The sequence below is a fragment of the Haplochromis burtoni genome, unplaced genomic scaffold, assembly GCF_018398535.1.
Source record: "Haplochromis burtoni strain Fernald_Lab_line unplaced genomic scaffold, NCSU_Asbu1 Contig_1001, whole genome shotgun sequence".
Lineage (NCBI taxonomy): Eukaryota > Metazoa > Chordata > Actinopteri > Cichliformes > Cichlidae > Haplochromis > Haplochromis burtoni.
This window is the reverse complement of record NW_024583362.1, coordinates 61,964-73,832: the sequence shown is the minus strand read 5'-3', so window position 1 is coordinate 73,832 and position 11,869 is coordinate 61,964. Positions and strand designations below refer to the sequence as shown.

The 11,869-nt window shown below is 39.7% G+C and overlaps 1 protein-coding gene across 1 annotated transcript in view; it reads right to left on the bottom strand.

Moving 5' to 3' along the window:
• Positions 1-11,869, bottom strand: part of tut4 (terminal uridylyl transferase 4) — a gene marked incomplete in the record, with an annotated part of 37,201 nt that overhangs the window by 21,108 nt on the left and 4,224 nt on the right. Inside the window, 7 exon segments of the mRNA XM_042216302.1 lie at positions 151-301; positions 1,015-1,547; positions 1,626-1,800; positions 1,893-2,081; positions 7,582-7,701; positions 8,094-8,220; positions 11,736-11,805. Coding sequence (XP_042072236.1) covers positions 151-301; positions 1,015-1,547; positions 1,626-1,800; positions 1,893-2,081; positions 7,582-7,701; positions 8,094-8,220; positions 11,736-11,805 — 1,365 coding nt within the window.

Here is an 11,869-nt window from a genome sequence, read left to right as displayed (position 1 = left end):
GTAATGGCACACATAACTGAGACTGCGCCTTTTAGTACAGTGCGTCTTATGGTCGTGAAAATACGGTACTCAAAGATAATGGCTATACAAGCAAAATGATTCCTTGCAAGAAAATGCTAAAGTGAAACAAGTTCAATGTTCGCTACATACAGTAACATAGTTTGCAGAGGCCATCGAGGATCTCTCTGAAGCGGTCATTCATAGGGGGCAGAGGCTTCAGCTCGATTTTCTTAAAGTCTTCAGGGCACTCGTCCTTCAGGTGACCATCTCGTTTGCAAATGCTGCATACGACAGTTGGAGGCTGGAACAGGAAAATTAACGATGTCCAGGAACAGCTTTAATGTTATGTAAGAGTTCCGAATGTCACATATTGCAAAGCTTGAAAATATTTCCTTATGTTTGCTTTAATGTGTCTAAATACTGAAGCAAGTCATATTGTCGCAATCTTAAAAATACTTGAAACTGCCAGTGCTACCCCTCAGCCTCTAAGTAGACACACCTACGTTATCAACTTCAAAATCCTACATTGCCTTGTTCTCAAGTTATTACATTCACATGATTTTCAAATAAATAAACCAATTTAAAACTACTGACCCACCAACTCATCCATCTACCGATCCATTCATTCACTTTCTTATCCTATTCTGAAGCTTTCCCAGCTGTCAAAGGGAAAGAGGTGGGGACAAGTCTACCACAAGGCTAACACTGAGACAGACAACCGCTCACACTCTCATTCACAATCACTAATTAACTTAGCATGCATGTGTTTGAGGAAGCCGGAGTAAGTGGAAAATAACCCACAAAGCTACAGGGAGAACACGCAAACCACACAGTTATGTAGCATGAGCATCTAAGATGATGCTTCTTCTATACTACAGCAACAAGTTTAATGGATCTCTATTATAAACAGGTCAGAAGCCTCATCTCAAACTACATTACATACAAAATGTTGTGCCTTGCTAAGGCATTTACAAATATTTATCCAATGGATGGATGACATTAATTACTATTTACCTTTCCACAAGTGAAAATCATCTTGTCAAACACATAGTGCAGATCATCTGGTGCAACAGGCCCGTCATCCTCTGAAACTCCGTTATCCTCCTCTTCCTCTTCTTCTTCCCTGTCACTGTCCAGCAGGCCATTGGGGGAGGAGGAAAGTGTGTTTCCCTCACTGAGAAGCATGTCCATGAGGCGGGTGTCTAAAGTGCTCTCATTTCTTTCTTTGGATGGATCTGAACCATCTTCATCATCACTGTCAGGCTCTTCGTCCTCCTTTGATCCCTGGTGCCCTCTTTGAACACTCTGGCTTTTTTCTGCTTTGATGTTATTCTCATCCTTGTATGTAGATGAAGGCTCTTTCTTCCCAGCTTCTTCCAATTTTACACCCTGTGCCCTTGCTTTCTTCTTTGTTTGGTGTCCTCCGGTGCCCTTTTTCTGAGGGCAAGCAAAGTACTTGTAAGCTGTTCTGAAACGCTCTTGGATGTACTCAAAGACCATCTGGCTGTTCAAGCTTCGAGCAACGTTCCTCTTCAAGGCAAACGGATCTAGCAATATAAGAATGAATGAATTTCTCCATTTCTCTATGCTTGGAAAGTGAGTTTTGCAATAGAACTATCTCTTACCTTCGATAGCAAGCCTGCGACGAGGCCAGTTCTTCACTTCCCTAGAGAGGAGGTCCTTTAAGCGGATGCTGATGATATATTCTTCAAGTGCAAATTCCAGTGTGTAGAAACGTAAAAGCTCCAACCATAACTGGCCCAGCGCAACATCTTTACCCACGTTGAAGGTTAGGCGGATCTTTAGGTGAAAGCAGCTATGGTTAGTGCAAAACCCAGGGGCAAAAGCGAGAGTATCAACACTGTCACTGAGTTAGGTAAAACAAATCTTACCAAGCCCTCTGAGTTAGGGGCATCATTGCGGTGTTGAGGTTTGGCTCTGCCTTCTCCCCTGGCCTCGTTTCTGTTCTCTCCCCGTCCTTCGGTAGAGGTCGGAGCTCTATGCTCCCACTGGACATACATGTCCATTGTAATTCCAGTCAAATGATATTCATCCACATGTTTGACATCAAAGCCTTCAATCTGCAGGAGAAAAGCAAAGCCAAACATAACAGAGAGTAGAAGCAAAGTAAAACAGTTAGCAAAGAGATCACTAGCTTGTTTTTAATAGCCATTTTAGCCTGTAGAATCTGATATCACAGCTATATTTTTACTAATATTTACTACTGTCGTACTTTTGATACATTGCAAAGAAGGTCAAAAGGCAGAAGCCTGACTGAAAATCAGTGGTCTTATGGAGTGATGAATCTGATTTTTAAATTTGTGATTCAAATCATTGTCAATACGGGAGTGTCTACAGTAAAACACAGCGGAGGCCCCGTCATGATTTGTGGCTGCATTCCAGCTAGTGGTGTTTGAATTTTGTCAAAACTAATGGAATTATGAACACTAAAAATACTGTCAGATTTCAGTACAATCTGGAAAAGTTTGGCAACAATTTCATTTTCAGCATGATAATGACACCAAAAACCAATGCAGTCAATTCATACAGATAGAAAAACACATAATGGTAAATGGCCTGTATTTATATAGCGCTTTACTAGTCCCTAAGGACCCCAAAGCGCTTTACATATCCAGTTATCCACCCATTCACACACACACATTCACACACTGGTGATGGCAAGCTACATTGTAGCCACAGCCACCCTGGGGCGCACTGACAGAGGCGAGGCTGCCGGACACTGGCGCCACCGGGCCCTCTGACCACCACCAGTAGGCAACAGGTGAAGTGTCTTGCCCAAGGACACAAGGTCCGAGACTGTCCAAGCTGGGGCTCGAACCGGCAACCTTCCGATTACAAGGCGACCTCCCAACTCTTGAGCCACGATCGCCCCATAATGGAACACTGCCAGTCATGGAATGTCCCCACAGAGCCAGATCCCAACATTATTGAGGTGCTGTGGGATCATAACAGGTAGCAAAACAAAGCAAGCTTCTCTTAGAATGTTTTCACACCGGTTTGGTCAGTTTAAGGCTACATCCACACTAGCCCAGATAGATTTGAAAACGGCGTTTTCGCCTGAAAACGCTTTGCGTCCACACTAGCGTTTTCCATCGTTTTCACAGAGTTGTGCGTCCACATTGAAACGGCCCAAAACGCTTATATTCCAATAATGCACATGCGCCAAAGCAAGTGAGAATTAAAGAATTTGAAGAAAAGCTATCTGGAGCATGTACAAACTGATATTAATCATTTTTAGGACTGTCAAAATTGAGAGCAATGAAAACAACTGCTGTATAATGCCCTCCGCTATCTTTGTTTAATTGGTCACATGACTGCATCACATGACTAAAATGTGTCATCGTTTTAGAAAGTCTGCGTTTTCGAGTCTCCACACTGCGGCGGGACAGCTCCGTATTGAAATGTATGTGTTTTCGAGAGCGTTTTCAAAACGCTGCGTTTTTCCTTGAGGAAAACGCCGTCTCAGTGTGGACAGGAGGCCAAACGAAAATGCATTAGTCTGGACGTAGCCTAAATCAAACCCTGTTCATTTTCCCCTTGGTGTGGTGTATTTGTTTAGGTGTAAACACAGTAATCACACTTGGGTGTCGACCAAAGCAACCACACAGAGACACTTTGGAGGGGGTGATGTCACTACAGTTCCAAATGAACTCGAGTGGTTTGTTTGTGGCGTGAAAGTGACCCCAGCCCGAGCTAAGAAAGTGTCCTGTAGCAAAATATGCTGTTTATTCTCAATGTGGGAAAGTGCTCTGCACTATAAATGTAAAGGCTCTGTAAGGTCTTGCAACTAGCTGTGAAATGAATGTAAATTCTCACTTTTCTCACACAGCACTTTCTTCCTGTATTACTTTTATTGCTCCCACCCCAGATACATCTGCCTAATAAGCAGACTGACACATTTTGATTGGCTCGGAGTTCACTTGAATTTTTCTCTATGTGAAAACCAACCAAACCATTGTAAACCTGTAGTTTTTCCCCAAACTCATCACCTAATTCAGACAGAGGAACTATAGGGTTTTTTTTAATGTTGTATATTTGCACATTTTAATAAATCACTATACCTTTTTACAATTTCCTAGCAAAATATAAAGAAATAAAAGGTGGCCTAAAACCTTTGCACAGTACTGTATGTTTAAATCCCAAAAAAACACTTTCTTTTAAGATCTTTTAAGGCTGCAAAGCAGAAATATGGCAGCTTTGCAGCCTTAAAAGATCACCTAACTGCAGATTAAATGTATATGTAAATGTATATTTTTCTAGCCTGCCATGCCACTTCTCACTCTAGATTGTTAGCTGCCCAGTTTTGGAAACATGAGCTATAGAGATGATGTGCTTAAAGCATCAAAAATACTTTTAAAATATTCATAACCAACATCCTTTCCAAGAAATGTTTTTCCATTTACACAAAACGATCCACAAACAGTTTGGTTTGACGGGTATATAAGAACTACTCTTCTTCCTGTCTAAGGAGCTTGAAAAGTAAAATGTCTGGACTTCAAGTTTCCATGAAGAGGTTTCACCTCTCATTCAAGAAGCTTCTTTACTTTTAGAACTGAAGAAGCTTCTCGGGTGATTCAGGTGATTGGATGCCGGATCAAATTAAAATTTGACAGATTACAACTTAAGTGTGAAAAAGCTATAAAATCTCTGTATGTTACTCAATGTCATTGTAGCAGGTGTGCATCATTAGTGTGGCATTACTTGTTCAACCAGCACAACAAGTAGCTCCGTCACTCACATAGAAAAGCTACTGCCACTAGAATTGACACCTTCTCATATCCTGTTCTGCAGGGGATGTTTTTAGACCTTACACTATTTAAAAACAATGAATCTTAGTGAGCAACATTAGATCAAGTTTGTAATGAAATCATTTCTGTTCTTCACCCTGTGTCATCCACATTTGTAACCATGTGGAAAACTGCAACAAGTCTCATAAAACCTATTTTATTTGTTTTATTTATCTTTTTAAAAACTAACAGGAAAAAAGATCTGCTAAACATTTCATAAACAGTGAGTTTATCATTACCTTCTGATAAATGCATAGATATAATATAGGTAGGCATCTTTAAAGAAAACTAATGATTTACAGGATCAGAAGAGTTTTCGTTATTACACAGGCAGAGCATACAGCATAGTGCTCAAAAAGTCTGATGAGATAATCTAAGCAACAACACAGGATATTTTTAGTGTTGTACTTTTGCATCAATGTGTCCATTCGTGACAAGAATGATACAATTTTCCATCAACGTCTTGTATTTACACCTAGTTTCCAAATAGAGACTCGAGCCATGTGGGATTGTTTTTTTTAACCAAACTATCCTGAAGACACACAGACAGAAAATGTGGGTCATTTTGTCCATTAGATGCTCAGACACTGTCAACATTACACTGTCTGGGCCCTGCTACCACTGGTAAAACCTTTGACATGATGTGAAAGTGTCATATGATGTCAAAATTTGTTGTTGCTCTAGTAACACTATGCATTTGTGTTCTCTAATGTGTAACCTTACTTGCAAGTTGCACTTGCAGAGTGCAAACAGTGGATGGAAATTGTTGATGTGGTTACATGGTGGGTTTACCGCTTACCACAGCGGGTTAAAAAACTGAACCCAAGACTGAACATTTTTCAGTTTTAATTAGTGGTGCAACGGATCAAAAATCTCACGGTTCGGTTCGGATCACGGTTTTAAGTCACGGATCGGATCAATTTTCAGATCAGCAAAAAAGAAAAAAAGAAAAAATTTTAACATTTACTTATTAACTTTTTAAATATTTTTTGCCTATTAAAAACATTCAACTCAAGACTCATTCCACGCAATTATATAAAAACAAATTAAGGTGCAAAATAGGGCAGTACAGGGCTTTATATCTACCACTCCGCTGTGATATAATGAGCGGTCACGTAGCTTTCCGTTGACCTGGAGGTCCACCCGTTTGTAGTTGGGCAACAAAAGATGCCTGGGACAGTTCAGCCATAAAGTTAAACTTTTCCTGCTCATACATGCCTGGGTACGATCCTGTCACTGAAGTGGACGCGCAACGGGATATCATAGTGTGGCTCAAGCACGTTCATCATAGTTTAAACCCCTTGTTTTGCACAAGGGAATACGGCCTCCCGTCTGCAGCTAAACACTCCAGTAGCTTTTGTAATAGCTTTAGCCCGGTCGGATTGGGCAGCAAAGGGCTGCTTAAATACTGCAAACTCCTCTGCTCCTCCACTTGGACCGCTAGCGCTGACCATAAATATCGCTTGACAGACTGACCACGCGCACCATACACATACCTTTTTTCCTTCTTTTTCGAATCTTCGGATCACGTGCGTGCCGAACCGTGGAGTGGGATCGGTTCGGATTACAGATCAACCGTGATCCGTTGCACCACTAGTTTTAATATATTACACTGCTGTACAGGCTTCTGAAGCATTACACAGTTAAGTTACTTTAGTTATTCTTAACTGTTCTTAACTAAAAGGTTAAGCAGTTATATGTTTACTTAAGATTTCCACTGAAAATCTATTACTTCTAGGCTGGAGGGAGAGCCTTCAGTTTTCAGGCCCCTCTTCTGTGGAACCAGCTTCCAGTTTGGATTCGGGAGACAGACACTATCTCTACTTTTAAGATTAGGCTTAAAACTTTCCTTTTTGCTAAAGCATATAGTTTGAGCTGGATAAGGTGACCCTGAATCCTCCCTTAGTTCTGCTGCAACAGGCATAGGCTGCTGAGAGATTCCCATGATGCATTGAGTTTCTCCTTTTCAGTCACCTTTTTCACTCACTATGTGTCAATAGACCTCTCTGCATTGAATCGTACTTGTTATTAACCTCTGTCTCTCTTCCACAGCATGTCTTCTTTCCTTCTCTCACCCCAACCGGTCGCAGCAGATGGCCACCCCTCCCTGAGCCTGGTTCTGCCGGAGGTTTCTTCCTGTTAAAAGGGAGTTTTTCCTTCCCACTGTCGCCAAAGTGCTTGCTCATAGGGGGGTCATTTGATTGTTGGGTTTTTCTCTGATGTATTATTGTTTGGTCTACCTTACAATGTAAAGCGCCTTGAGGCAACTGTTGTTGTGATTTGGCGCTATATAAATAAAATTGAATTGAACTGAATTGAAAAACGCCACGGTGGTTACCTTTGTGTTCATATTTGAGGTATGCTGTGTCACTTGGTATAATATTGCATCACTACTACTGCACTATAATGCTGATGCTGCTGCGTCAATACAGTTCACACTTTGAAATAGGTAAAGTGTCACTAATGACAGTAACTCTCTGAAGATGAAGGTGGTAAATGCCCTTCATTCATTTGTACTTATAACTGCTGCTGCTCAGAAGCTTTATGCTCCAATCATTGTTCTGTATTTTTTTTCCCTATACTCTCAAAAATCTCATTGTCGCAAACTTTATGGAAATACTCTCAGAAATCTCAGATACAATTTTGAGACTATATCTCCCAACCCTATTCCAGGTTCTAAAATATAAAGAAAGGGATTTAAAAATAATTTTGTTTAACGTTGGTTATTTGCCAAGGAGCACAGATACAGAGTGGCCCTTTCTCAGTAACTTACCCAGGGGCCCAGGTAGACAGGGAGGATAGGGTCTTTTCTCTGCTGCAGGAAGAAGATCACCATGAGGGCAAAGGAGTATGAAGGGATGCCACCTTCAGCCTGACAGTCAATGTGACACAACTGTGCATAAAAGAAAAAAAAATCTATTTTTGCTTTCAGCGAAACATCAAAGCAAAATTTGGTCCAAACAATACATCATACAGACCAACAGATCATCTGTGTTTGCCATTTGGGCATATAAGTTTTATATTTGTACACAAATGAGGTTGAAAATAACTCTTTTAACAAGAAATTTAAAAAAACAAAAACAAAAACCCACTTCCATTACATCATCATGATTTCTGGTCCGTCAGTTTTCATATCCAAAACATCCACTATATCCTTTGTGCCATTTCATAAACACATTAATTATCAAGTATCATGACACAAAGATACTTTTGCAACATGCTGAGAACTAAACAAAGGACACATGTATTAGGTGTATGCATTCTGAGTGTCCGAAACAGGCTTACCCTTGCCCAGTAGCGGAAGGCCAACACCAGTGAAATCAGTCTGGGCTCCAGTTTAGACAGGGCTGCCAGATGATTGGTCGTAAGACAAGCAACATCATTTCCTGCACTCACTTTACACATCAGACCGCTGTGAAGAAACAGAGGTGGGGGAAGATGACAATTAGCTGGACCAAATTCTAACTGTCATAATGTCTCACTGGCTCATGATCTGAAAAAGAGGTCACATTAAAAAACAAAAAAACAATACCAGACTGCAGGCCTCAGTGATTTCCCACACACAGGCTTTATATAGGCTGGGCACTTAATTCACAACTTACTTTAGAATTTTCATATTTATTTTTGTAATATATACAGTGGACATAAACAGTGTATACACTTTTCCCATTTTTAATGTGACCTAGAAGCCTTTACAATTCAACTGAAAAACAAAGTTGTTAGGAAAAAATATATTCAAAAAATTAAGCTAGTTGCATAAGTGTCCACATCCTTAAACTAATACTGTGATAAATCAAAAGGTGTTACAACAGACTTCCTGGGAACATGCCTGCCATCAATTAAGAGACTCTGATTAACCCCAAATAGAGTTCAGCTGCTGTCCCGATCTTCACTGTTTTCTGCTACGGCAGAAGTCATGGTTTGCTAAGAGCCTAAAAAGCATCAAAGTCTAGCGGTCGAAAGGTATTAGTCAGTTTTTTGTTTTTTAAAAACCACTTACAAAGCATTAGATATATCATATACATCAAAGTGGATAAAAGCAAACAAAAAACTGGTTACAGCTTACAAAGAAATGCATCAACTCTCCAAAAGGCATGAGAGAAAATGTGTTCCAATCTGATAAAAAAAAAACAAAAAAACCCTGAACTTTCTGACCACAATTCTGAAAGGTAAGTGTGGGTGGGAGGAATGGAAAAACTTCTATCAAAAGTGCACCACAGGCACGGTGAAGCATTGCTTATGATTTGGGATTGCTTTTATTTACCTACAGCTGTGCTTAAAAGCCAGGTACCAATTCTGCCAAGGAGAACAGTCAAATATAGAGTCAAAATTATCTCAGATGCTTGTTGATGGCTACCAAAACCATCTGGTCAAGGTGCAACTTGTTAAAGCGACATTTATCTAAATGTTACTGGGCTGGATGTATATACAGTGCTGATCCAAAGTTTAAGACCACTTGAAAAATAGCAAGCAAAAAAAAAAGTCATTTACTGTATGGTTGGATCTTAACAAGGTTCCAAGTAGACCCTTAACATTCAACAAGAAGAAATGGGAGTGAGCAAAACATTTGTTTTTTAAGCCTCCTAGGACCTGGCATACACATATGTGGACATCACATTTTGGGTTGTCTAGACCAAAATACTTAATTTTTTTTCTACAAGGGCCTGATATCCACTTACGAGGACATTATACTGCCACTGTTCTATCAAAATTTAAAACGAATGTGGCTCTCATTTTTCTCAGAAACATAAAATTAGGTAAAAAAAAAACAAAAAAACAATCTCGTAATTCTTTGGGACCGGATGAATGTAAAAACAATCAGCCCAAATATCAAAGAAAAATTAAAAATGCAAGCCATGAAAGAGTTCGGGTCTTAGGAGATTAAAACAATGCTTGAACTCAAACAGGATGTTTTACAGCTGTTCGAGTTTAGGACCACACCTCCAAAAAACCTGTGATTCTCCTGGAAGAAGTCCCTTGTCCTGCGGGCATTGTGTACTGTAGCATTGTCCTGTTGAAAAACCCAGTCGTAACCACACAGAGGAGGGCCCTCAGTCACGAAAGATGCTCTCTGAAACATCTGGACATAGCCAACAGCCGTTTGACGTTCCTGCACCTCCAGAACCCTCAATTGCTCCACTGAAGGAAAAGGCATCCCATTCCATTATGGCCCCCCCTCCACTGTGGTGCGTAGAAAACATTGCAAGTGGGATCCATCAGACCATGAAGGTTAATTTTTTTTTTCTCATCAAACACTTAAACTTTCTTCCACCTTTAAACATTCTATGTTTGGTGCTCTCTTGGAAAGTCCAAATGGCCAGTTCTGTGGCGTTCAAGGAGATGAGGTCCCTGAAGACATTTTTTGTTTTTGAAGCCCTTCAGTCTCAGATGCCGTCTGATAGTTATGGGGCTGCAGTCAGCACCAGTAACGCCGGTGCCGACTGCAGGCAAATTTTCTTGTTTTCGGTACCGGTACTAGTTTTATTTTGTTGTATTTATTCGCGACACCTTAAAGGCCGGTCCATGAAAATATTGTCGGGCATAAACCGGTTCGTGGCGCAAAAAAGGTTGGGGACCGCTGATTTAAGAAATTCCAAATGACTGTTTTATTGAGCCCCACGTCAGCAGCGATGGCGTACTGTGAAAGACCCTGCTTATGCAGTTCAACAACCCGACCACATTAGAAAAGTGGAACATTTTTTTTTGTCTTTGCCATCAGTGACTACCTGACAGAAAATGACAATGACTCCATATTTTTGCAGATTTGGCCATTTAAAGGCATGTGGTCCTAAACTTTTGATCAGGTGTAAAACTGCCTTTTTTAGTTTAAGCGTTTTCAATAAATTGCATGCTCTAAAAATTGTTTTTTTATCTCTCTCTCCCATTTCTTCTTGTTGCATGTTGGAGCTCTACTTGGAACCTTGTTAAGATCCAACCATGCAAAATATGATTTGCCATTTTTGAGGTAGTCTTAAACTTTTGATCAGGACTGTATTTAAGCCTGTGTGTATAAAAATTGCATAAAAAAGCGCTTGCAGGAACAAAAACATAATATTCCACAAACAGGCTTTGCCGATCCGATCAGCTGTTCGTAACACTTCGCACATTGAAACAGATAGTTCGCATGTCCGCTATTACCTGCCCAAAACCGGAAGTGACGTCATTTTCGCGGAAAATGTAGTTTTTTACTTGTAGGCCTTAAAAGCCTATACTGGTGTTTTTATAAGTCATGTTTGACTTTTCTGAATAGTTGCTGGGATGCTTAGAACTCGAATTGCACTGCTGGGAATAGTTTATTTTGATGCACCTGCTGTTTTCTTTGCAAATTTGCATCATAGGATTGTTTTTTTGTTTTTCCTGCAATATATAAAAATTGCTGTATCTCCAAAATAAAACTATGAAGACACTCAAAATAAATTTCCTGTTGTTGTAAACTATTTTTTGCAACTTTTTTGTATTTAAACTTTTGAGGGATAAACCTCTTAAATTTCTCCAAGTAGAAATATATGTAAAAAAACAAAACAAAAACGATTTTCAATTTTTTTGTAGTTTATTGCACTTTGTTTTGCAATTAATGTAGTTACTATGGACTTAATGCATACATATTATTAAAATATGGGCTATAACAGTTGTATTGATGTATAGCAACTTGAAATGTTCCCACAAATGGCACTACAACATGTAAAAAAAATAATAATAATAATATAAGCTCTGGCAGACTTGGTTCTATAGTAGGTCTTAAAGGGTTAAATAAATATTGTCAAATAATCGAGATCTCAATTTCAGTGAAAATAATCGTGATTATCATTTTTGCCATAATCGAGCAGCCCTATACTCTCTAGCCTTACATTTAACTTATTCTGTCACTGAAGATAATGCTGTGTCATAGACATACAACATGGAGGGACAAAAAGAGCTAATGCTCACCTGCTAACATCCCGACAGAACACGATAGGTACTTTGGCATGGAAGTCTGACTCCACCTCAGAAAACTCGGCTAGGGAGAAAACAATCAATTACTGTTTGTTTTGTTTTTTTAAATGATGGGTTTCAGCCAAATT